Source organism: Esox lucius, chromosome 8 (genome assembly GCF_011004845.1).
Source record: "Esox lucius isolate fEsoLuc1 chromosome 8, fEsoLuc1.pri, whole genome shotgun sequence".
Lineage (NCBI taxonomy): Eukaryota > Metazoa > Chordata > Actinopteri > Esociformes > Esocidae > Esox > Esox lucius.
The window spans coordinates 37,046,582-37,071,966 of NC_047576.1; the positions used below are offsets into that span (position 1 = coordinate 37,046,582).

At 40.2% G+C, this 25,385-nt stretch overlaps 1 protein-coding gene across 2 annotated transcripts in view; it reads right to left on the reverse strand.

Moving 5' to 3' along the window:
• The window catches only part of hdlbpa (high density lipoprotein binding protein a), a 68,298-nt gene that overhangs the window by 37,401 nt on the left and 5,512 nt on the right, over positions 1-25,385 (reverse strand). The window contains exons 3-13 of one of the 2 annotated variants that reach the window (XM_010865313.5): positions 16,784-16,898; positions 15,808-15,962; positions 13,735-13,950; positions 13,452-13,658; positions 11,666-11,881; positions 4,122-4,328; positions 2,499-2,606; positions 2,209-2,313; positions 1,859-1,937; positions 1,305-1,444; positions 335-439 (exon numbers count right to left, since the gene is read on the reverse strand). In XM_010865313.5, the coding sequence (XP_010863615.1) occupies positions 335-439; positions 1,305-1,444; positions 1,859-1,937; positions 2,209-2,313; positions 2,499-2,606; positions 4,122-4,328; positions 11,666-11,881; positions 13,452-13,658; positions 13,735-13,950; positions 15,808-15,962; positions 16,784-16,859 (1,614 nt within the window). In that variant the 5' untranslated portion in view covers positions 16,860-16,898. Of the gene's footprint in view, positions 1-334; positions 440-1,304; positions 1,445-1,858; positions 1,938-2,208; positions 2,314-2,498; positions 2,607-4,121; positions 4,329-11,665; positions 11,882-13,451; positions 13,659-13,734; positions 13,951-15,807; positions 15,975-16,783; positions 16,899-25,385 lie in introns of both variants that reach the window. The other variant, XM_010865312.5, reaches the window with a different exon arrangement.

Below are 25,385 nucleotides of genomic sequence, written 5' to 3' on the forward strand. Positions count from 1 at the left end.
GTAAACGAACGTGCCTTGTACAACTGAGCTCTGTTGTTACTTATGGGTGGACTACTGGCAGTGGCACCAAGCAAGTGAGACAAGAGTATTTTTCTCTGTGTTGGCTTGTAATTTCTAAAGATGGGCACAGCACACCAAACCAAAATTCTAATTCACTTGTTCAAGATTGTGTTGAGATCTTCTGTTTTAATGACAGAAATACATCACTGCTAACATTAGTGGTAGTGTAGAGAAATGCTCCTTTAAAAGGGGGTCAAAAAACAGTAGGCACTGCTAGTGTTAAAAACACATGACCCCCTTTTCATCCAGAAAACGACGTGTCAGAGTGACTCACCTCAGGGAACTTGTCACGGACATCCTTAATCTTCTCCCCTTTTTGGCCAATGATAGCTCTGTGAAAACGCTGTTCAATGATCAGGTCCTTTGTACGCTCATTCTCCTGCAAGAAGGGAGACAGGTTAAGGGACAACTCTGATATGAACGTGTGTGTGTGTGAGAGTGAGAATGTTGGGCCCAATCCCAATGTCACCCCCAAGCCCTGAACACTCGCAGACTTAATTGACATCACCTGGTGTTTGAGTGCAACAGGCTGCAAGGGCTCAAAATGCTATAAATAGTAATAAGACAGCACTTTGCGACTATCATGTAACCTTGACGGCATTGAAACATGTTGCACACTACTCCAGGTTTGGGACTTTAAATTTTTTGACTTTCTTCGTGGCCAAGGCACTTTTTTATATGTCTTGCAGGATCTTGCCCTACATAGTGGACGAGAGGTCATTGATTGACAACTATAGATTATTATTGAAATGTACTATTTTTGTTCAAAACGGCATCGTTAAGCAAAAACTAAAATAAATAGTTCAATAAACTAGATGTGTAATGATTTGATTGCATTCCACTGATTTCATGTGTTCTATGTGCCATCTTAAATCTTTGTTTATGTAGCTTAGTTTACCATTCTTCTCTTATAAGGTGGGTTTTCTAGGATTTCTCTCTCGCTTCCGGGCTACCCCAAGAAGACTGAGTGTGGACTTTGGGATTGGGCCTTAGTTTGTGAGCGAAATGTGCATGCGTATGTGTGAGTGTGCACACGTGAACAAATGCTCGTGAATTGCCTGAGTGAATTTGTGAGGGCACATGAGACAAGTATGTGTCAAGGCAGGTGGCATTTACCATTTATCCTGATCAAAAGTCATACACTGAAAAGGGGAATAGGGTGCAATTCGGATATAGAAGTCAACTACATTAGATGAGCACTAAACCACCTCAACTCAGCAGTGTCGGTCAACTGAACTACTCACCATGCGCGACGCTAGCTCAAGCAGCTCCTTACTGGCTTCCTGCACCCCTTGGGGATCACCCTCAATTCGAATCAAGTTGCTCTTCTCATTGTCAGGAGGAATACGCACAGACACCTTGTGCATATCTTTGATGCGGTTAACTAAACAGGGCGTGAAAGGAAGATTTTCGCTCCATTTAAAAATATTACACAAACACCAAATTGTGGGTTTAACTCAATATACAAAGTAGGCAGACATGGTCAAGAGGTGTAGTTGTTTGAAAAACAGAACAGGAAAGACAACATCTAAGCTGTAAAGAAAAAAAGAAATTGCACCCACCCAAGACGTGTAGCAATTTTATCAGAACCAAAAGGTCTATATGCACTTATCCCCAGGTCAGGTGACAGAATTTCAGGTCTGACTGACCTCTAAAAACCACTAATGTGGACTAATGTATCATCTCAGATGTCTAATCCGGGGATGGATTAATCCCTAAATGCACTACACCATTCACACTGAATGCCAAGCTAAAACACTACACACAGATTTGCATAATAATAAAAATAAGAATTTACTGTTGGCACCGCCTTTCCCAATCAGATGTCTGTGGAATTTGGGATCCACAATGATCTCTGTATAATCCATACGGCTTATCTGGAGGTGGGAAAGAAAACATTCACATTCAATGCCATGTTTAACTAGAAAGTTCTGAACACAAACTGGGTGATTAGTTTTGGTGTCACTGTCTTTCCACCGGACAACAAAACAAACTAGGGTGGGTTTCCCAGACTCCTTGAATATAAAGCAGGTACAGTTCAGAAAATGTAAAGAACATTTGTGTTTTAGCTCAGTAAGCTAACGGGTTTCATCCAGCTTTGGGAAATTTCCGTATTTGATTAATTAATTTGGTCATGAAGCTCCTCACAAGATCAGTGACAATGGCTTCCATCTGGCTCTGCACCATCTGCATGTCTTTGGTGGGGCCTTCCAGAGTGATTCGATCCTCACCTTCAGTAAACTCAATGTGCACCTGCCATGAGAGAATAAGCACAATCAATTCCATGGTAAACAAGACTTTTACGCCTTTCAGGGGACAGGACCAAAAAAAAGAAAGACAAAATAAAAAACTCAGCAGGTTTCACCTTCTTTGAGGGAACTATACTCACGTCACCACAAGTATTGTAACACCAGGACAACCTACAGACAACCACCCACCTTGGGCATTTGCTGGGTAATCTTTGCCAGGTTCTGGCCCTTCTTGCCAATGATAAAGCGATGAAGCCAGGAAGGAGCTACAACTGAGGAGACAGTATAGCTGTTGGCCTGGAAAATACAAACAAGTGACACTGGTTAGTTCTTACAGTACATAAATTAGGAGAACACATTAGCAACAGTGCCTGATATGTAAAAAGATTCAATAACATCAAAAAGCAAGCTAACATGTTTTAGAGTAAGCCAACCAATAGCAAAAAGGTTACAAAAATAATTGTGGAAGTCCAGCAAGGATTTGTGCATATTTGGGTGTTAAAGCAGGGGTGTAACGGTACGCAAAAGTCACGGTTTGGTTTGAAAATGTTAAGTCAAGGTTCGGTACAGTGAGAAAAAAACATGCCAAACATAAAATGTATTGATTATGAAGTTACAAACTTTGCCCACTCTAGTTAAAGCTGCACTAGGCAGGAATGTTTTCAGTAAAAAATGTAAATACAATAAGAGAGCTAGTCTAAGTCTTCTTTTGCTTCTTTGCAGTTTTTGTAGTGTATGCGGTAGCAGACAAGGGAGGAATTGGCAGTTTGTCATCCTGGTCTCTAGCTGCCATTATAGTTCCTTACAGTAAGTAACTTTACTCCCGTACTTATGTTATATATACACACACCATCCAGGTAAAATGGGCATTCACAAAATAAACCAAAGAGGAAAGCCTGCCTCGCAAAAGGCTATTGGATGGAACGGGAATGCTGGAACCAAATTGCCTGAAAAGCAGCAGCAGTCTCCAAAAATCATAAATTGACAATTCACTGGCACTGAACGGTCTGGTGTTGCTATACCACTCATCACCTTACAGCTTATGTTTATAGGGGACAAAACTTTAGTTATTTTACTGAACAAATCCTACCTAACGCAGGATTAACTGGCAAGACAATTTCTCCAAACAGGAGACCTGAAAGACATGGGGAGGGTCCTCAAGCTCTGGTTTGTTGTTTGTGTTTGCCATATTTTTTACAAAGCAGCATTACATGTTCTAGGCTACTTCAGTTGCTAAGTAACGGCTCCAAGAACCGTCTCCAGGGAGAGAGTGAGTTTAGAATTCTAGTTATTGCACACAAAGTGTGGTTAAAACTAGACTATATTCAAACCACAACGCAAACCTGACCGAACGTCCTGTACCAAACAGTAGGGGTACATGTACCGTTATAACCCTAGTGTTCAGTATGGTGCCAAATAGCTAATCAAAAATTAAATGTTCCCTGGACAATCCTCAAGGGGTTATTTGAATTTTAGATGTGCTCAAGCCCTTTAAAAAAAAATTAAGAGCACAAAGAACAAAGGGATTTGCCACAGGAAGCGCCAATCAACGTTTGTTTCTACATTCTAGTTAATAACACTCAAAGATCCTCCAAGAACCATTTTCTTTTTTAAGTGAACCTTTGCAAGTGTAAAGGTCTTAATCTTCAGGAGATATCTGCAGGATATTGCCCAAGTGTCAGACTTGAAATTCCAAGGTCTATGAATACTTTGAGTTGAGCATTGCTGTTGAGAAAATGACCAGTTGCCTTGAAAGCAATTACATCATATGTACGTGGTTTGGAAGACGGTATACGTAATATGTTGCACAACCTTGGCATAAACTTCAGTTAGCGCCTGACCCAGTCGATCTGGCTCCCCACGCAAGATGACAGTTTCTGAGCTACTGTCGGGGGGTGGGATCTCAACCGAGACGCCAGTCTTCTCCAGGATCTCCTGCAGGGTGTTTCCTTTGGGCCCGATCACATACTTGTGCTGAGACTTCTTTACCTCCACCGCAATGGTGGTGGCATTCTTCTGCTGGAAAAAGTGATACAGAGCAAATAGTATGAAATAAAGCACTGAAAGCTATGTAATATGTCCAGGACCACATCCAAATTCATTGACCATATCATTTGACATACAAGCATGGAAAATACTGCATTTACACACCTTGGCCCATAGATGTTATGAAGTTGGTAAATTAACAACAAAACAAATATAATTAGGGCAGTAGTAATTTTTCCTTGTGGCCTAATACTCCAAAATATGGTTAGAATTAAACAGATAGCAGTTCCACTGTTTGATAGCTTAGTAAATGTCAAAATTAACAGGGCTTCTAACATTTAAAAGTGCACAGGATGTCATAAGGACCAGCACATTTTCATTCCAAGGATCAGAACAGAGAACCTACACAGATGGATTTTTTTATCACTACGTCTGATGTCTACCATCATGATATTCCTTAAAAGAAAACATTGTCCTTTCTAAAAATATCATCCACATGTTGACTCGACCATTATAGCAACATGTGTCCAACTACTATGACATTAAGAGCATAGTCCTTTAATATCATCCCAAGTTTCAACCTTGGTCTTACCATCTCAGAGAACATAGCATTTTAAAATCTGTCTGATGGAAGATGGGGAGGAAATGTAAAAGGGGTGTACCAGTTCTTACTTAACCAATAATAATTACAATCATCATCAAACTAACACCGCAACTTAACGACAACAATGGATGATTTGTATGTTGAGAGTAGCCCTTGGATTGGAAGAGCCCTTAAGACAGAGGTCTCAAACCGGTTCCACGGAGGGCCGAGTGTCTGCAGGTTTTCGCTCTCACCTTGCACTTAATTGACTAATTAGGCCACTAATTGGTTCATTTCTACCCCCACCTGGTTGTTTAGATCTGAACCGGGAACCAATTTAAAGGAAAACCCAAAAACCTGCAGACACATGGCCGTCCGTGGAACCGGTTTGAGACCTCTGCCTTAAGAGCTTTTATCCCAACCCAAACTTAATTCAGATGAGATGATTCGACAAGAAACTCTTCCGCTGTTCGAGTACATATTTTTCATTCACGTGACAGAGGTTTGTTTGTTCAAGAAGTTTGTTGTGTAAGGTGTGAGAGATGTAACCTTCATTACTTCGGCCAAAATAATTTGTCTGAGAAGTCTCAGCCTAACCAAAATTACTTACTTTTGGTTAACCAGGAAAAACGAAGTATAAAAGTGGATTTCGTTATTGGGTAAAAAAATAAACATTTCACAATAAATCTGCTATGACTCATTTTTCATTCAGTCTTTGTCATCCAAAATGTGCCATGAAGCAATTTAAGGAGTTTATCTGCAGACAACAGCAGGGCCCTAATCTGAAACTATGATGGAAGTGGCATTAAAATCATGAAATTATATATACAGTGGGGAGAACAAGTATTTGACACACTACCGATTTTGCAGGTTTTCCTACTTAAAAAGCATGTAGAAGTCACATTTTTATCATAGGTACACTTCAACTGTGAGAGACTGAATCTAAAACAAAAACCCAGAAAATCACATTGTATGATTTTTAAATAAATGTGCATTTTATTTGATCACCTACCAACCAGTAAGAATTCCAGCTCTCACAGACCTGTTAGATTTCTTTAAGCGCTCCTGTTCTCCACTCATTACCTGTATTAACTGCACCTGTTTGAACTCGTTACCTGTATAAAAGACACCTGTCCACATCAGGGATAAAATTGGTAGACCTGCACAAGGCTGGGATAGGCTACAGGACAATAGTCAAGAACACCATCCAAACCGTGAAGCATGGAGGTGGAAACATTCTTTGGGGATGCTTTTCTGCAAAGGGGACGACTGCACCATATTGAGGGGAGGATGGATGGGGCCATGTATCGCGAGATCTTTACAAACAACCTCCTTCCCTCAGTAAGAGCATTGAAGATGGGTCGTGGCTGGGTCTTCCAGCATGACAACGACCCGAAACACACAGCCAGGGCAACTAAGGAGAGGCTCCGTAAGAAGCATCTCAAGATCCTGGAGGGGCCTAGCCAGTCTCCAGACCTGAACCCAATAGAAAATCTTTGGAGGGAGCTGAAAGTCCGCATTGCCCAGCAACAGCCCCAAAACCGGAAGGTCTGTATAGAGGAGTGGGTCAAAATGCCTACTGCAGTGTTTGCAAACCTGGTCAAGAACTACAGGAAACGTGTTCTCTGTGATTGCAGACAAAGGTTTCTGTACCAAATATTAAGTTGTGCTTTTCTGATGTATCAAATACTTATGTCATCCAATAAAATGCAAATTAATTACTTAAAAATCCTACAATGTGATTTTCTGGATTTTTTGTTTTAGATTCCGTCACTCACAGTTGAAGAGTACATATGATAATAAAAATTAGACCTCTACACGCTTTGTAAGAGGGAAAACCTGCAAAATCGGCAGTGTATCAAATACTTGTTCTCCCCACTGTATGTCTTTTGTATGATATTGTCGCATGGATCATGATACGGACAAGGGGGATTTTTCAATGGACCTGAGGGAATGTGTCCTCATGATGTCATGTTTTCATCAGATAGTCTGCTGAACACCGTTAACACTGATAGTAGCCTGTTGATGTCAAAATATGTATGTGTGTATATATAATAAACAATCTAAATATATATTAGTCAAACACTAGGATTTCTCAGTGTAAAAACTACATTGTGCCTAATACACTAGCTGTAATTTGCAGTGCATTTCATGAATCAACAACTGATTTCCTAACTGTTTCCCTTTCAACAAACTGAAGTTACACATCTTCAGACTACGTTCAAACTTAAGTGCATTTCGTTTTGTTCTCTGATATTCTATTGAGATATAGAGAATCCTTAGCAACGAGTAAAAAAAGAAAAAAAAGAATTATATTATTCTCTACTTCTCATCCAAAGGGGGATATGAGTAGTGTTTTTAAGTCACTGGTCCACATCAAATAATGTATTACTGAAAGTCATTCATTCTGTAAAAATTATTAAATAATATATGTATATTACTACAACTTTTAAAGAGCTTAGAACGAATCTTTAGCCCTATAAGAACTAGGGTTTTCAAATCCACCTGCCACTACCTTGACATTTTGGCTTCTAAAATGGTCATCCTTTATAGTAGAAGGAAGCGCTTTATATTCTGGCATTCTGCAGATTTTCTTTTGAAACACATGAGTAATAATGTGAAATATATTTTTTTAAAAGCAGGTGCACACATTTTGGTTTTACATTGAAAAGGATTAGTAAAATATAATCGGTTGCTTGTTTTACATTACATTTGAATACCCCCAGGCGTTCAGAATAACTACAAGTTGAATAGTTTTGAAATAATGAAATAATAAAATGAACATGGATTTTTTTTTTATTCTCATCCACATCTGTTTTTTCTCAAACTCTGAAAATCATATAAAAATGCCCATATGGGGTCAATTAACTTATTCTGTCATATTGTACTTGAATAGGGGGTGCCTTTATTTCCTTTGGAATTCCCTGCATGTGCCATATCAGGAAGAGGTGGAGATCAGAACAGGGACTTGTCCAGTCTTCCTTTGGATAGTTATATCCACAGGTGACACCCTACACTGTAAGGTCACTGACTCCGTGGTGTCAGGAAAACAACCTGCAAAGGAGGCCAGGAAACCGCTCTTCTTCCTATGCCAATTAAGGAGATTTGGCATGGATTCCAGGATACTCTCAAACTTAGATACAGATGCACTATGGAGAATATCCTGTCCGGCTATGTCACCGCCTGGTATGGCAGCTGCACAGCGCTCGACCGTAAAGCACTTCAGAGCGTAATTAAAACAGCAGAGCGCATCACAAGGTCTGACCTGCCATCCCTGAAGGATCTCTATAAAGAGAGGTATAGGAGGAGGAGCAAACAAATCATTACAGATCCCAGCCACCCATGCCATGAACTGTTTACTAAGCTGCCGTCAGGCAGAAGGTACAGGAGTACTCCATCCAAAACGAACAGGCTACGGGACAGTTTCCTTTCCTCAGGCCGTAAGGCTGCTCAATTCAGGAACCCCTCCTCCTGTCCATCCATAGTCCCATGCACACCTGTCACTTTATATCATGCTCATCTGCCAATCATATCATGCACTTTTACATTGCACTACCTTTGTACAGTTGTACAAGTTATTATTGATGCATGTTTTTTGTACATTATCTTGTACATTATAATTGTTACTTTAACTTTTAACTGCACTGTCGGGAGTAGGAAAACCAAGCATTTCATTGCCATAACTTGTTATTGCAAATTACAAACCTTTTGAACCTTGAACCTTTAAAACTACACAACTCAGTCACAAGCTGCTCAACAAAAGCCTTGGGGGCAATTATGCTGTTGGTTGGCATGTTGATTCTTCTAGAGGTCCTTGTATTTTATGTACACATTTGTCATGGCAATGTCTCTAAAGTAAAAGAACAGGGTCCTGTGTACACCTCCTGGTCTTGTGGTACACAGTGCAGTATTGGACCATTTGGTCTCATAGGTGCACACCCCGCATATTTGTCATATTAAACAATGGTTACAGGGACTGGCACTCGCTCAGGACACCTCCCTCTTTTGTTCGATTTTCACCATCTCTACAGTTATACAAAGTCAATGGTAAATTGCCCAAATCCTAACAACACAACCCATGTTTGTTAACATTTTCATTTGCAATTTGCTTCATCAAGGGAATAAACAACAAATACAATATAGCTTCCCCCTCTCTGCGCACTCAGAAGACCAAAGGCGGCTGGAAGTGCAACAAGAGTACGCTACAGTTAGCTTCCACTATAGACTTCAATCTACATAATTTAGAGGGGAAAAACTACATACCAAATAGGCTGCAGCAGTTTTTATAAACGTTACAAAGCAAATTATAAAACGTACCATTCTTATTTGCACATTGAAAGAGATAGATAGAAAACCAAATGCCATCTCCCCATAAAAGACAATGCATTTTCTGTCCAGTATCATTCCCCATTATATTCTCTCAAAGAGCATAGGCGCACTTTTAACCACTGGCTACCAAACCATTATATCAAGTTATCATACAGGCCAAGTAATTCCACTAAAACAATGCAAAATAGTAATAATAAACATCATCATAGAATAGCATTTAGGCTACATTTACCCTATTTTACAAATAAGTCGATTCCGTCCGGATACTTTTCAGCGACACTAACCTCGCTCTCCATTATCATTTATGCCACTTCTTTAGCCATGAATATCTGTTTGGTCATTTCTTTTTCCTCAAAACAATTGCTTATATCTAATGAATGAGTCTTCAATGCAGGAGCATAATGACTTTCTTGGGAGCATGGTAAGTGCGACACGTGCCTCTCCCCCTAGCTTGCACGTTCACTCTCGCTCTTTTGGGGAGGGGGAAGACATGGATAGACAAATTGGTTGTTTTACCACAGTCTGTGATTGGTTTATGCATTGTAGACTTCTAAACAACAGAATAAAATCAAGTATAATTAGTTAGGGCCGCGGCTGAAATCCTGAAGGAGTATAGGTTTTGTGATCACGATTGCGGGGCTTCTGGTTTACGAAAGTAAACAAACGAGACATTATTTGCAGCAGAATGTCCTCTTTCACATGGAAAAAGAATGAAACCTCTAACTTCGATGGTTCCGGAACAGTGAATAAATTCTTTTTTCATCAATTGAGTTTTGAGGGTTAAGAACATAAAAATTTACTTTACACCCATGCATGTTATATATACACAGGTGGTACTCCGACATTAGCATACCCCGGCAGAAATTATGAAATTTTGGCATCGATTTTGAAAATATGACTGATCATGCCAAATAACTGTCTTTTACTTAAGGATAGTGATCATATGAAGCCATTTATTATCACAGTTGTATGGCTCCTTGTTAAATCATAATGATAACAGAAATCACCCAAAAAGGCCCTGATCAAAAGTTAACATAGCCTTGAATGTTTGGCCTTGACACTGAGTCATTGGGAGCAGAAAAGAACTGCGTAACAAGGTAATGTAACTTTATAAAGATGGAAAAAGATATAAAGAGATGTCCAAAGCCTTGCAAATGCCAGTCAGTACTGTTCAATTACTCATTAAAAAGTGGAAAATTCAGGGATCTCTTGATACCAAGCCAAGGTCAAGTAGACCAAGAAAGATGTCAGCCAAAACTGGCAGAAGAATTGTTTGGGATACAAAGAAAAACCCAGAGGTAACCTGAGAAGGCTGCTCTGGAAAAAGCTGGTGTGGTTGTTTCAAGGAGCACAATACGACGATACCAGAGCAAAAATGACCTGCATTCCACAAAAAAAGCCCAGTTACAATATGCCCAACAACACCTTGACACACCTCACAGCCTCTGGCACACTAATTTGTCACAACCATAAGCGCTATGTTTGGAGAGGGGTCAACAAGACCTATAGTGAAGAGAATACTATCCCCACTGTGAAGCATGGTTGTGTCTCACTGATGTTTTGGGGGTGTGTGAGCTCTAAAAGGTGTAATCTTGTGACAATTGATGGCAAGATGAATGCAGAATGTTATCAGAAAATACTGGCAGACAATTTACATTCTTCTGCACGAAAGCTGCACATGGGACGCTCAACAATGACCCTAAGCCCAATGCAAATTTGACCCTCCAGTGGTTACAGCAGAAAAAGGTGAAGGTTCTGGAATGGCCATCACAGTCTCCTGACCTTAATATCATCAAGCCACTCTGGGGAGATCTCAAATGTGCGATTCTTGTAAGACGACCAAAGACTTTGCATGACCTGGAAGCATTTTGCCTAGATGAAAGGCAACTATACCACCAGCAAGGATTTGGGGCCTCTTAGACAGCTATTACAAAAGACTGAATGCGGGCACTGATGCTAAAGGGGAAAACACACAGTATTAAGAACTAAGGGTATGCAGACTTTTGAACGGGTCAGTTTTTTTTTTTTCTCTGTTGCCATGTTTTTTTTTTTGTGATTGTGCCATTCTGTTATGACCTGCAGTTGAATGTGAATCCCATAAGACAAACCTACAGATGTGTTTTGCCTGCTCACTCATGTTACGTATTACCAACTCTCTATGCAAACTTTTGAGCACAACTGCATTCTGTCTTGTCAAGTTAAGGCTTTCCAAAACCCATCCTTGGGCCTAGACAGTTAGTATTTCTAACCATAGTGACACCTGTTTACATTAGTCTGATGAGATGATTTACTGAATCAGGTTTGCAAATTTACATTAAAACATATTAGAGGCCCAAGGAGGTCGGTGAAACTCTATAGTATATTTTCTTCTCTCCAGACATCTTAAACATAAGCACAGTAATAGTTTTGCACAAAAGCAAGTTTTAAGAACACTTAGACAAATCATATGCATGTATACCTTCTCCTCATAGATCTTCTTGATCATAGCCACAGCAAGAGCCACCTGCTCCTTTTCTCCAGTGATGACAATCTCTGTCTTGTTGACACTGGGTGGTGGGACATTGATGCGTGCGCCTGTTTCATGCATCATCTCTCCCACCAGCTTGTTGTAGGCGCCTGTGATGAAGGGGTGGTACACCTTGTCGATGTTAACCCTTTCCACAGCACGCTTGTCCTGGGGGGGAGGGGCAAGGCAATCATCACATATTGCTTAACACTGATACATTACAGAAAACCTACCATTTCAATTGGTGTGCTTTCCTTTCAACAGTGACTACAGTATACCAACTGTCAGGGGTTGAATAAGCTTTCAGTAATTTTCATTTAAAAAAAAGTTGTTACCATATCCATACCATATATTTGACTCTAGGCATATTTAAAACAGGCCTACAGAAATAGTTGTATAGAAAGGCTTTTTGTTGATAGCCGTGCTTTTCTTGTCCATACATGTTTGGTTTTTAATTTGTAATTTATTATTTTGTTGTCATCAATCATAGTGGCCAAAACATTTACAAGAATGTATTGTGCTGCACATACAGCACTGCACAAGGAGAGGCAGAAGACGCCGCATAGAGACTAGGACATGCATTTGGCTATTGGCCTGGACATGAAGACAGAATTCCTATGTCAGTTTAAGTACAATGTGAGTTAGTATTCATGAGGATCGCACACCAAGTCAATAGTCTATATGGTTACCTGATGCTCCCACTTCGCATTGCAGGTGTTATAACATTCAATGTAAAAGCAATAGGTGTGTGTGTGTGTGTGTGTGTAATGGGAGACATGTTGAACCTGCAACACGTTTATTGATAGACCTATGACATGGTTAGCGGTTGTGCATATGGCAGAAAAAGTATAATAATAAAAACAAAAAAAGAGCAAGGAATATGATAATCTGTCCCCAGTCCCACCTGGCACTAGGATTTTGTGGAAAACAAAAATAAACTCCTGTGGCACCAAATCACCAATCTTTGTATGCTTTCATATTTCAGATCTATGGACGATGGTCACCAAGTTACATAAACCAGTATGTTAAAAAAAATTGGTCCTACTCACTAATGAGCAAAGGTGTGGTTTTGCATATACATGTATAAAACTCCTACATGCATAATGATATTATAATTCTACTTGCAAAATATTTTGACAACCACTAGACGACAAAAACGAGTGCAAGCAATTGTGGATTCTCCAGACGTTGGAGCTAATGAGGCTTCCAAATTTGCAAGCTAATGACACGCACCGGTTTGTGTTAAAATCTTGAAAAGTAATAAAGGTCGAAATACCCCCAAGGAACATTTGTATTTTAGACCCATTAATTCGGTAATGTTTTTAAAAATACATGCAATATTGTTTACAACTATGGACGAGTTAGATGTGTCCTATTGAAAAAAAACTGCAATCTGGTTAGTAATAGCTTAATGCTGAAACCAGCTAAAATGCTGTTTGCAGCTTAAATGATTATGATTATTATTATGACTCATTATTACAACACTCATTATTACAAAAAAGAAGGGTTAGAATTAAAAGACCACTGCAAATTGAATGCTTCTGTTCCTCACTCAAAAACTTTCCTTTTCAACTTTTTTGGAAAGAATATAAAAAGGTGCAGTGGTCTCTTAAATTTTTATTACAAAAAATTAATTTACACTAAAGAAAAGTTTGATCAATTGTGCTGTATATACAGTAACTATTATACCAGAATGTAACATTTAAGAGACAATGACTTCAACTGGCATGCTGGTTACCTGCTCGGCAGAGATGAGCAGGATTTCGTGCTTTGCCTTCTCCAGGCCTTCCTTCGTGCCAGAGATCTTGATATGATTACTGGGGTCATCAGGACGTGGGATCTGGATCTTTGTGGCAGTCTTGAGCTCCAGCTCTTGCAGCTTCTCCCCATTCTTTCCGATAACAAAGCGGTGGTGTTCTTTGGGGATGGCCACAGTAGCTGAAGCCTGGAGAGAAATAATCACGTCAGTTGTGTATGACAGTTCTGCACTTTTTAGGACGAAATAAACTATCAATACTGACCTGAGTCTGCAGTCGGGACACTATCTCCTTGCGAGCCTTCATCACAGCATCTAGTTTTCCAGACACCATGATGGACAGACCCTGGTCTTTAGCCATAGAGAGTTCCAGGTGGGCGCCAGTCTTGTGCATGATGTCCACACAGACCTTTGCCTGATCTCCTTCACCAAACTGGTTGATGTCCTTATACTTGCGCTCTTCCAAAGGAACGTGGAAAACCTAGGGGGTCAAGAGAGCAGATACATTCAAACATACTCTAGGTCAACATGCCCAGGTCTCGGAGAAGCAATACAGCTTCTCTATTATAAAAGGTAAAATTTGTTCCAATAGCACTATATTCAAAAGAGTATGTATTGCTTTATATAGGGAAAAGGCATGCAATATAGATTTGATCCAAATTCTTTTCAAATAAGAAAAAAACTTTTGTATTCTTTATTTGTGCATATTTACAGAAAATATAATAAACATCCTTTTACTACTGGGTATCATCTGCATTAATCCATGCCCTTCAAGAAGTAAAAATAAAGTTTGACTACTTGGTAATGTTTAAGTCAACCACCAGTCCTTTTTACTCCATGCAAATAAATGTTGGACAGCATTGTAGAGCCATCTTTGGGACCATTAGACATCTTTGGGACCATTGTCTAACTTGCTATTCTAAAACAATAGATCTGTAAATGATGGTAACTTCTTTGATCAGCAAGTCATGATCATGTCATTCACTAGAAAAGTTTTGTTAATCAATTATCAGTATTTAGGAAATTTGCTTATGTCACAAAATGTTTATCCATGTCACAAAGCATTACACATGTATAATCCAAAATAAATAAACATCATGGCATTAAAAGGAGTCTGGAGTTTAGAAGACTGCGTGATAAATAATGAATGTGTGTCTGGTATGAGCTATAGAGGAAATGCTTCTAAAATGCCTTTGCACTAGATTTAATAAATTTAAAAAAGGCAAATGTATGCGTTGCCAATAAATACAATATGTACCTTCACAAAGCCCGAAACACTGCACTCTTCTAGCGAACAGTGTTCAGATTCCCTTTGCGGTAGCCTAGAAAGCTTTGTGTAGCTAGTTTGCAGTCTGTCCATGCGATCATTCTTTTACGTTTTCCAAAATGATTTTGCTTTTAGTGTTGAATAAGTACCGTGTCTAAAGCGCCAATACCTGTGATTGGCTCGGTTTGAGAGTTGACAAGCATTCCTCTATTGTAGAGACTTAACTTGGGGGCATATCCTAAGAAAAACTTTAGATTAGATTCTACTATTGCCACTGAACGTACAGTACAACGTACAGTACAACGCAATGCAGTTAGCATCTAACCAGAAGTGCAAATAGAAGAGGGCAGAAAACTTAGAAGTAATAAGTATAATGTACGTACAAGTGAGATGCATAGATGTGCAATGAACGCAAATGCAAACGCAAATGGCAGTTCTGAATCAGTTTGCTGCACGTGTCTGGTACTCTAAAAAGTTGAACAGGGTTGGCAAGTCTGCTGTACCACCAGTACAACATGCCCTGTTCTGTAGACATGGTCTTTATTTATTCCAGTCCAATATGATTGTCAGTTGAAATAAACCCTTGTATTGTAAGAAAGCCTGTTGTTTTCATATGTTCTGAATATATGTTGATGGGTTTTGCCATAACTTGTGATTTTACCTATGTTTAACAATATCAACATTAATACTGATGCTGCAATATTCATGATCAATATCGCAATATCCCATTTTTTCAATACCGTGCAACCCTAGTTGTAGCACATACAATATAACTAAAATGTTGCCCTACAGACTGATTTTGGATAGCATTCATTTATATTTAAGGACAGCATGTCTAAATTGTCATGCCAAATTTAAAAAAAGCTGTTTGTATGACAGTGTACAATTTCCTAGCTAGGTAGTCGCATACAGTAGCACATTGTCATTTACAACACATTTACTTCAGCCACCTTGTTATGGAGGGACAGCTTATTAACATAACATGTCACATCTAAAGTTGGCGCAATTTATTATTCCTTTCAATAATTTTGTTTTTTATGTAGATCTTTTTGCATGTGTAGTGGATTATACCTGGGTGATAACAGAGGACTTGAGGGGGCGGATCTTGGAAGTCCATGCGTTGGCTGGTTCCTGGGTCCCATCAGGTGAAGAAGCCTTCTCAGGCAGTGGGGGGAAGGCATCCTTGTAGGTTGGGAGGGCCTCCTCATCCCCGGCACCACTAGGCCCTGCGCCAGCAGCTGAACCATTAGAGACCAGCCACTATGTAAACTCAACTTTAGCTTGTAAGTCACTCTGGCTAAGAGTTTCCGCTAACAGACTAATGTTATGTTCTCTGACAATTAATACAACTTAATCGTCAATAGATTCTGTTCAGTAGTTCTTATTTTACATGCTGTTAGAAGCTTTCTACATGTATTAAAATATTGTTCTGCCAGCAGTACCCCACCCAGCTGGGTGACAGGGCTAAAAATAAAAGTAGTAATAGCAGTAGAAGTTCTAAATATGCTTTAAGAGTAGTTCATCACACTAGGGGGCCAAACCAAATGATATAAATGGATATTTCCACATTCTGATTTTTCAATACAGTGACAAATAAGTGAAATGACCAGTATCCTTAGCATCAGTAGCATTTTGTTATAATTACCACATCATGAATGACAGCACATTATGGGCAAACATCATAAGACTAATCAGAAATAAAACTATTCTTCAACAGCAGGGTTATTCAACTCTGGCCCTTGAAGCCAGTTGCACTCAATTCTTCCATAGCAACCCTTTAAATCAGGGACTTAGACCTGGGACATCAGGTGGGAACAATTAATGATGAGGTGGAACAGAAAACCAGGAGGCCCCATCACTAGTAGTGGAAGAGTTGGAAGTGGAAGAACACATGAATGGTGGATATGGGCACTGAAACCTGGTGTCTAGTGGAGAGCCACATACATGCATGGTTCCAGAAGTGACACCACTGGAGCATGGCTCCGCTACCTAATGTAGAATTTCAATGCCAGACTGAGCAACCAAAAGAAACAAAAAGAGAACTCACCACCAGCCTGCTCTGCAACAAGCCCGGAACGGTGCTCATTGAAGCTTTCCTGCGTAAGTACAGCGACTGAGCTCATGGTCGAAATCCCACGTTTACACGGAGTCTGAGTGTGTCACTAGAAATGACAAAGCTTATTTTCATTATCAAAGATACAAAATAGCCTGCATAGCCAAGCCATGTCAGAAGGGAAGTATTTTAAACAGGGTATCTATATAAAAGTTACATTTAAGACTTAAGATTTTTTGAATGACACTTCGACTGACTGTAGCGCTGATATGCATTGTTAGGGAAGTAGGCTACTGCATCTCCCTCCAATGTCATTTAACTCCCTCCAGTGTGTGGCCGGCCAGTGTCCCCATCATGAGCATAATGGTTTACTTATCTCGATGCCAAAAGGGCTAGTCATCTCTGCTTCAGTCTTGAAATAGCTTTTTTTAACTAATACCTATAACAATAGGCCTACAGCCAAATAATTTTAAGAATAATATAGAAAACAAATACAAAAATATCTGCTTACCTAGCTAGTTACATTATTTAATGTAGTGGTCTTTCATTTTGAATTTAATAACATCTGTAATTTTTGGACAACATACCAAAACTAGCTTCCTCAGAGCAATGTTGTTACTACGTTACTCAACGCAAACTCAGCTGTGGTAGCTATCATGTGTTTACCCCACATGGGTGTACACACAGCAAGCAGAATTTTCTGTCAGTTCCGTTGTCGCTTTTGCGGTCTGTAAGTGCCTGTACCCCCCGTTGTTATAGCGCTAAGCCTACTGCCAACAATAAGGTTACTGACTGTACTCCGTGAGACTGCGGTCTGTGACATGACCAAACAGAACAGAGAAATGCCGGGAGAGAAATCCCATGGTACCTGCGGGAAGATTAACAGCCAATGTCTACTATATTGCTAGCTAAATTACCTAGATTTGTACTAAGCTAGCCATCTACCTCACGAACAACGGTGTCGGAAGAAAAGCGAGTAGTGTCACAGGAAAGTTAATGTTGGCTTGTTGACTGAATGTTAATCAAGCTTTGTGTCTTAAAATGAATACGACAGCAAAGCTGATGTTAGCTAGCTAGGCTGAACTTCGCCCCAAAGGCTTAATGTTTAGTATCATAATGTTAGCCAACTAGTGAAGTTAACTACCGTTATGATACTAAAGGCTTCACTATGACAGCTTGCTGCAAAACAAACTGAGCCTATTTGTTATGTTGTGTGAATCCATAGTGCAATTTTGGCAAGCCCATTTAAGTGTCTTATATCAATTGTTGACTTAATGACTGATAATTAATTCAGATCAGCATATGAATTAAACTCCAAAAGATGATAAAAGCATGCGGATATGATCAGTCAGCTAAATCAAAGCTGCAGTCTGTCTTCTGTGTAAATGCTTGTTCAATACTCACTGTTTTACCATTTTACTTAAGTAAAACATTTATTTTGGTTCAGTAAAAGGCTTGGGACTAATTTCTCTGTGAAATAATCTGACAATGTTAATTTGACCAATTAAGCCCTCATCATTTGAAGACGCATATAACCATCCAGGAAGGAAGATCCTTGCCGGATTTAAAAAGATGCACCACAGGCTGCAAGGACTCCCACTTCCCGTTCTGTCACTCAACTGTGGTTCACCCAACAAAGCTGAGCAAGGTCACAGCCCAATTAGAGGGCCATTTCAACTGTGCAGTTTTCCATTAAGGTAATGTTTAAAACATTTGGGAAATTTTAGGATATACCATACACTGATGTGTTAAATTGCTGACCGCAATGACATTACCACTGAATATTGAAGGGTCAGGAAAAGTCAAATATCAATAAAGATTTTTTTATAGTTGCTTCTCTGTCTGTCTCACTCATTGAAGGATGAAGGTGGATGGAGTGGTGTGATGGATGTCAGTCTGGATGTGGTTTAGGGAAGGGCTATTTTCATTGTTTGTTTTTGGTAAACATTCCAAAAATAATAATGTATATATAATCTTAAATCTGCCCCCAGAGTTATCCTTGTCTTGCCGCTCCAAAATTAAAAATTTCAGGGTGAGATTGTGACTGCAAAAGACATAGCAAATACAATAGGATGTAACGATATTTTTCCTGAGGGAACTTTGTTTGTGGCATCAGACACATACAAAATGTAGTATGCATACAGGTATGTACTGTATTTACAGGTATATACACAAGATGATCCACTCTACCAACATGCAGTCAATGCTGGCAGCCATGTCCAAAAAACAAAGTTCCTCCCAGCACGCCCATCCACAAAAAAGACCTGTAGGTTTTTCTTTAAGAAGCCCTCCGGTTCTCCACTCATTACCTGTATTAACTGCACCTGTTTGAACTCGTTACCTGTAAAAAAGACACCTGTCCACACACTCAAACAGACTTCAACCTATCCACAATGGCCAAGACCAGAGAGCTGTGTAAGGACATCAGGGATAAAATTGTAGACCTGCACAAGGCTGGGATGGGCTACAGGACAATAGGCAAGCAGCTTGGGGAGTAGGCAACAATTGTTGGCGCAATTACTAGAAAATGGAAGTTCAAGATCACGGTCCATCTCCCTCGGGCTGGGGCTCCATGCAAGATCTCACCTCGTGGGGCATCAATGATCATGAGGAAGGTGAGGGATCAGCCGAGAACTACACAGCATGAACTGGTCAATGACCTGAAGAGAGCTGGGACCACAGTCTCAAAGAAAACCATTAGTAACACACTACGCCGTCATGGATTAAATCCTGCTGCGAACGCAAGGTCCCCCTGCTCAAGCCAGCGCAGGTCCAGGCCCGTCTGAAATTTGCCAATGACCATCTGGATGATCCAGAGGAAGAATGGGAGAAGGTCATGTGGTCTGATGAGACAAAAATATATTTTTGGTCTAAACTCCACTCGCCATGTTTGGAGGTAGAAGGATGAGCCCCCAGAACACCATCCCAACCGTGAAGCATGGTAGAAACATCTTTCATTGGGGATGTTTTTCTGCAAAGGGGACAGGACGACTGCACTGTATTGAGGGGAGGATGGATGGGGCCATGTATCGTGAGATCTTAGCCAACAACCTTCTTCCCTCAGTAAGAGCATTGAAGATGGGTCGTGGCTGAGTCTTCCAGCATGACAATGACCCAAAACACACAGCAAGGCAACTAAGGAGTGGCTCCGTGAGAAGCATCCTGAACCCAATAGAAAATCTTTGGAGGGAGCAGAAAGTTCGTATTGACCAGCGACAGCCCCGAAACCTGAAGGATCTGGAGAATGTCTGTATGGAGGAGTGGGCCAAAATCAAAAAAAGTACAGACCTCTACATGCTTTGTGAGTGAGAAAACCTGCAAAATCAGCAGTGTATTAAATACTTGTTCTCCCCACTGTATATATAAACACATTGTTAACTTTGGAACAGTCAGACTGGACAAGCCATTGATGATCATTACAAACCAGGACCCTCTCCGCAGCCACATCCATCTCACATCACCCAAAGACACATTTCGTTACAACGATGACATGAAATTAAATACAATATAATAGATTAGTGTTTCACTTACTTCCCCAGAGAACTTATATATATATATATATATATATATATAAATAATATAGCATAGAATAAAATAATGAAATACATCACAGAATACTTATGATCGGGGAAATGACAGAACCACAGTATGAGTAGAGGATTTACACATTTAGTAGTTTTATTCCCAACAGATGGTTGAATGGTGTTAAAGGCACTAGAGAAATACACAAGCCTGGCATGTGCTTTTTGTTTTTCCAGATGGGAGTGTATATGATGAAGTAATGTAAGGGCTGCATCATCTACACCTCTGTTCCTGTAGGCAAACAAGTTGATCTGCCAGGTTATGGACTGTCTCTTGTAGTTGTAGCTAAAGGCCAGAAGTCCCTGGGAAGTCTGGGTCTCCTCTTTGGAACAATGGTAGTTTGAAACAATAACAGATGTTAGTGATCTTCCACAGAGCTGAACTGTATGTTCCACCGATGACCAGTTCACAGAAGACAGGGGCCAGTTGGTTGTAGCAGGTCTTCAGGAGCTTATTACTGATGTTATGAGGATGTGATGCTTTGCTTGACTTTGGCTCTGGTGAAGTTAAGCCCATCAGTGCTCACATTGCAGGTTTTGCATTGGCTCTCTGTAGTCCCAGACAATGTTTTGAGGCCCCTCCATGCATCACACATCTGTCCAACATTACTTTAGACCATTTAGCTTACTTAATTTGCTTACTTAAATTTACCTTGAATCAAGTTACACTGAATCTTGACACCTATGGAATATGTACATTTGTTTCTACTGTAATGTTATTTGAAGTTCTTAAATTATCCAAGGTTTATAATTAACATATTTTCAAATATTATACCTTTCTTCGTGGGTATAATTCTTACTTTTCTCACATATCCTGAGAAAGCCTCATCAAGTGTGTGTTGTCATGGTTGTGAAAATCTAGGGTCGTAAAAATGCCATCCTGAAACCTCTGGGTTGGGTCAAATACAGCCTTCCAGTCATCCAATTCTGTAGGTGGCGCTGTCGTTGCGAATAACAAGGGTCCTAGAACTGTGGTCCTGAAACTGCAGCCTCCAAAACTGCAGCATCATACTATTGAGAAAAGCAGCCAACCGTCACATCTTGCTTACATCTAACAAATCAAGGTTCCTCTGTGCACAACCAGATCTAAAATGCATTCCCAAACCACACATTTGTGTGTCACCTAGTCACAGCGCTAACAGAACTTAAATATATTTTACGACCTTTGAAAAGACTAAGACTTTAAGGCCTTTTATTTAGATAAATTTAGGACACCAAGGACCCACAGATACCTTGTTTATAGCCTGAGCCTAATTAAAACACTGATGCACTGATTGCAATTCTTTGGCCAATTCAGATTTATTCTTAATAAGAACTATAATTGACAGCATACACTATTTTTTAAAACTATTCTTTATGGACATTTTTAATTCAATTACATGTTCTTCATAAAACAGTTTAAGTAATATTTTTCCTAACACTTCATCAGGTTGCAGGAAATCAAACAAATCGCAAAATAAAGTGCTCCAGGTCAGCTAAAACTAAACTGAAGTGCAATATATGTACTTTTCAAATGCAAACAGGTCGAACAAGAACAGAAGAAAAAAAGGCAACAAGGTTGTTAGCAACATTTGACCTAATGCAATTATTTGAACATTAATGGAAAGTTTTTCTTGACAAACAGAAGCGTCTCTGCCTTGTCACCAGATAGTCGGTTTCTTCTTTCATCTACATGTCCAGCCAAGCTTAACAAGGCAACGCTTGTAAACAAGGCAGAGAGGTAGGCTCGATCAAGTCCAGGAACACAATCCTTATTGGTCCTCCAGTAGCTCAATGCTTTTTCACTTGTGCTGATGGGCAACTCGGACAGGTAACTCTGTACCTGCACAGACCAGGGCCGGCCAGCAGTTGCTCCAACCCTGAATTCTCCTACAGAATTTCTTCATGTACAGCATTGTTTCAGCAGCAGGTTCCTCAGGTGTGTGTCTGGTCTTCCCAACATCCAGCATAGTCAGAAGCACCTGTTTCACTTGATCCTTAACTTCTGCTGAGAAGTAGCAATTCTTGTACCTTTTGCATAAACAGACAAAGACAGGAAGTTTCAATGATTGTGTTTCAGATCTAGACTGGCACACAACTATTACTCTTATCCTATATATTACTTATACATATATAGCTAAGTATGAGTTATATTACTACAGTAGCATGCTAATAATCATGTTAGTTATATTGCTATAGTTATCACTATAATGCTAATAAAATATATTTAGCAGGAAGCTAATAACTTGCCTGGGATCAAGAAAAGTGGCCAAAGGGTACAGCAGCTCCTTTTCGATGTTGCCGAACCTTCTCTGCACAGCCTCCAACAATGTGGTTTTTGCAGTGCCCACTCCACGGTCTGTCAGCTCTTCTCGTCAAAAGCCATTTCAACACTGTGATGGCTAGAAAGACATCTGCGGCTGTTGCTATTGAGGAACCGATTTCTTTAGTGAGTTACTCAAAAGGTGCAAGGAGGCTTAACACGTTATCAATTAGCCCCCACTGATGTGCGTTGAGTGTAGCTGGCAGCTCATTCTCTGCAGACTATGCTCCCAAAGCATGTCCCTGCTCCATCAGCGATTGCAGCATATATAACGTGCTATTCCATCTGGTAGGAACATCTTGCGCCAATCCTCTCTCAGGCTGGCCCAACTGTTCCTGGATGTGGTGTAGACGCAAATAGGTAAGTGTTTAAAATGCCCAATAATCTTCCTTTCAGTTGCCACCACATCAATGATGCTTCGTTGCGACAGCCAACTCTCATTCAGAGCCAACTGTATAGTGTGTGCCATGCATAGCAAATTCACCAAGATGCATTCATCCAGTGCTTTGATCATATTTCTATCATCTGTCCCACCTTTGCAACATTGTGTGAAAGGTGTCCGTTAGATTAGCAGCAGTGTGGGACCCTAGCATTCCTTGACAATGTAGAAGGACTTGATGTTGCTGGAAATCTTCATCCACCCACTGAGCAGTCAGGCTCAACATTGACGACCAACTGCCATTAGACGACCAAATGTCAGTTTTAGAACTGATTGCTGCTTTGTAACCAGCTAGCAAGTGTGTGGCCTGACAACAAACATTTCTGGTAACGCGACGTCAGAAGTATCGCCTGCTTGGTAGTGTATTTTGGACTGAGGTAATTCATAAATTGTTGGAAACATCTATTCTTGACTACAGGAAATGGCTGGTAATCCAATGCCAATAATTCCATGATTTTCTTCGTAATGGAATTGTGCTTTTCAGTGTTGTTGACGAAAAATAGCAGAGGCTGTTGGCTCGTCGTTGGCTCTGCGCTCTTAGTCGCTTTAAGGTTGCTAGCTTGAAATTTGGCATGTTCACCCAGGTGATTGTTTAAGGGTCTAATAAAATGTGTTGTTCAAAATGTTTTTAAAGTTGCTCTCCCACGGCTTAGTTTAGACATGCATGTATTACAAATTGCCAACTTTCCATCTTCTAAACTCACACCGAAAAACATCCACACAGGCGACATGTTTTGGGTATGTGTGTGTGTGTGGCTGGACTGTCTGTGCAGCGCATGCATGTAAATTATATATGAGACGGCTTGGCCGTCACCAGTCATGGCCGATCAGCTGAAAATCTGCTTTCAGCTGCCGATCAATCGGTGCATCCCAAAAAACATAGCATCCATTCCTTTGGTGCAAAGTTGATGGGTGGCCTAGAGAAATGGATTCAAGACTGACCATCCAAGACATCAACACTTTAACCAGATTTTGAGGATAGCATTTTATAGTTACACCATGAACGGAGCTCAACAATAAAAGCAGTAAAGGGATAGTTTGACCTAGATTCGTATTTGGGTTAAATAATGCTTACCCGGAGTTGTTCTTAAAAGGCCCATGGAGACATGTTTTACAACAAGTCACTATTCACCGCTATCCCAGCCTGGAAAGTGTTATACAAATTCATAAATTGATACTGTGCATCATGAGCAACAAAACCAGCATTGCAAGCGGAACAGAATATTTCGACTGCATACAGCGAGGGAAACAAATATTTGATCCACTGCTGATTTTGTACATTTGCCCACTGACAAAGAAATTATCAGTCTACAATTTTAATGGTAGGTTTATTCGAACAGTGAAACAGATTTATAAATGTTTTTAATCCAGAAAAACATGTTATAAATTGATTTGCATTTTAATTAGTGAAATAAGTATTCCACCCCTCTGCAAAAAATGACTTAGTACTTTGTGGCAAAATCCTTGTTGGCAATCACAGTGGTCAGACATTTCTTCCAGTTGGCCACCAAGTTTGCATCTCAGGAGTGATTTTGTCCCAGTCCTCTTTGCAAATCTTCAAGTCATTAAGGTTTCGAGGCTGACATTTGGCAACTTGAACCTTCAGCTCTTTTCACAGATTTTCTATGGGATTAAGGTCTGGAGACTGGCTAGACCACTCCAGGACCTTAATGTGCATCTTCTTAAGCCACTCCTTTGTTGCCTTGGCCATGGGTTTTGGGTCATTGTCATGCTGGAATACCCATCCACATCCCATTTTCAGTGCCCTGGCTGAGGGACGGAGGTTCTCAAAGATTTGACTGTACATGGCCCTGTCCATCTTCCCTTTGATGCGGTGAAGTTGTGCTACAGGATCAGTCCTTCATGGCGTATTGTGTTACCAATTGTTTTCTTGGTGACTATGTTCCCAGCTGGCTTGAGATCATTGACAAGATCCTCCTGTGTAGTTTTGGCCTCATTCCTCACTGTTCTCATGATCATTGAAACTCCACGAGGTGAGATCTTGCATGTAGCCCCAGATTGAGGGAGATTGACTGTTTGTATTCCGCTTCTTCCATTTGCAAATAATTGTACCAACTGCTGTCACCTTCTCACCAAGCTGCTTAGCGACGGTCTTGTAGCCCATTCCAGCCTTATGTAGGTCTACAATCTTGCCCCTGACATCATTGGACAGCTCATTGGTCTTGGCCATGGTGGAGAGGTTGGAATCTGATTGATTGCTTATGTGGACAGGTATCTTTTATACAGGTAACAAGCTGAGAGTAGGAGCACTCC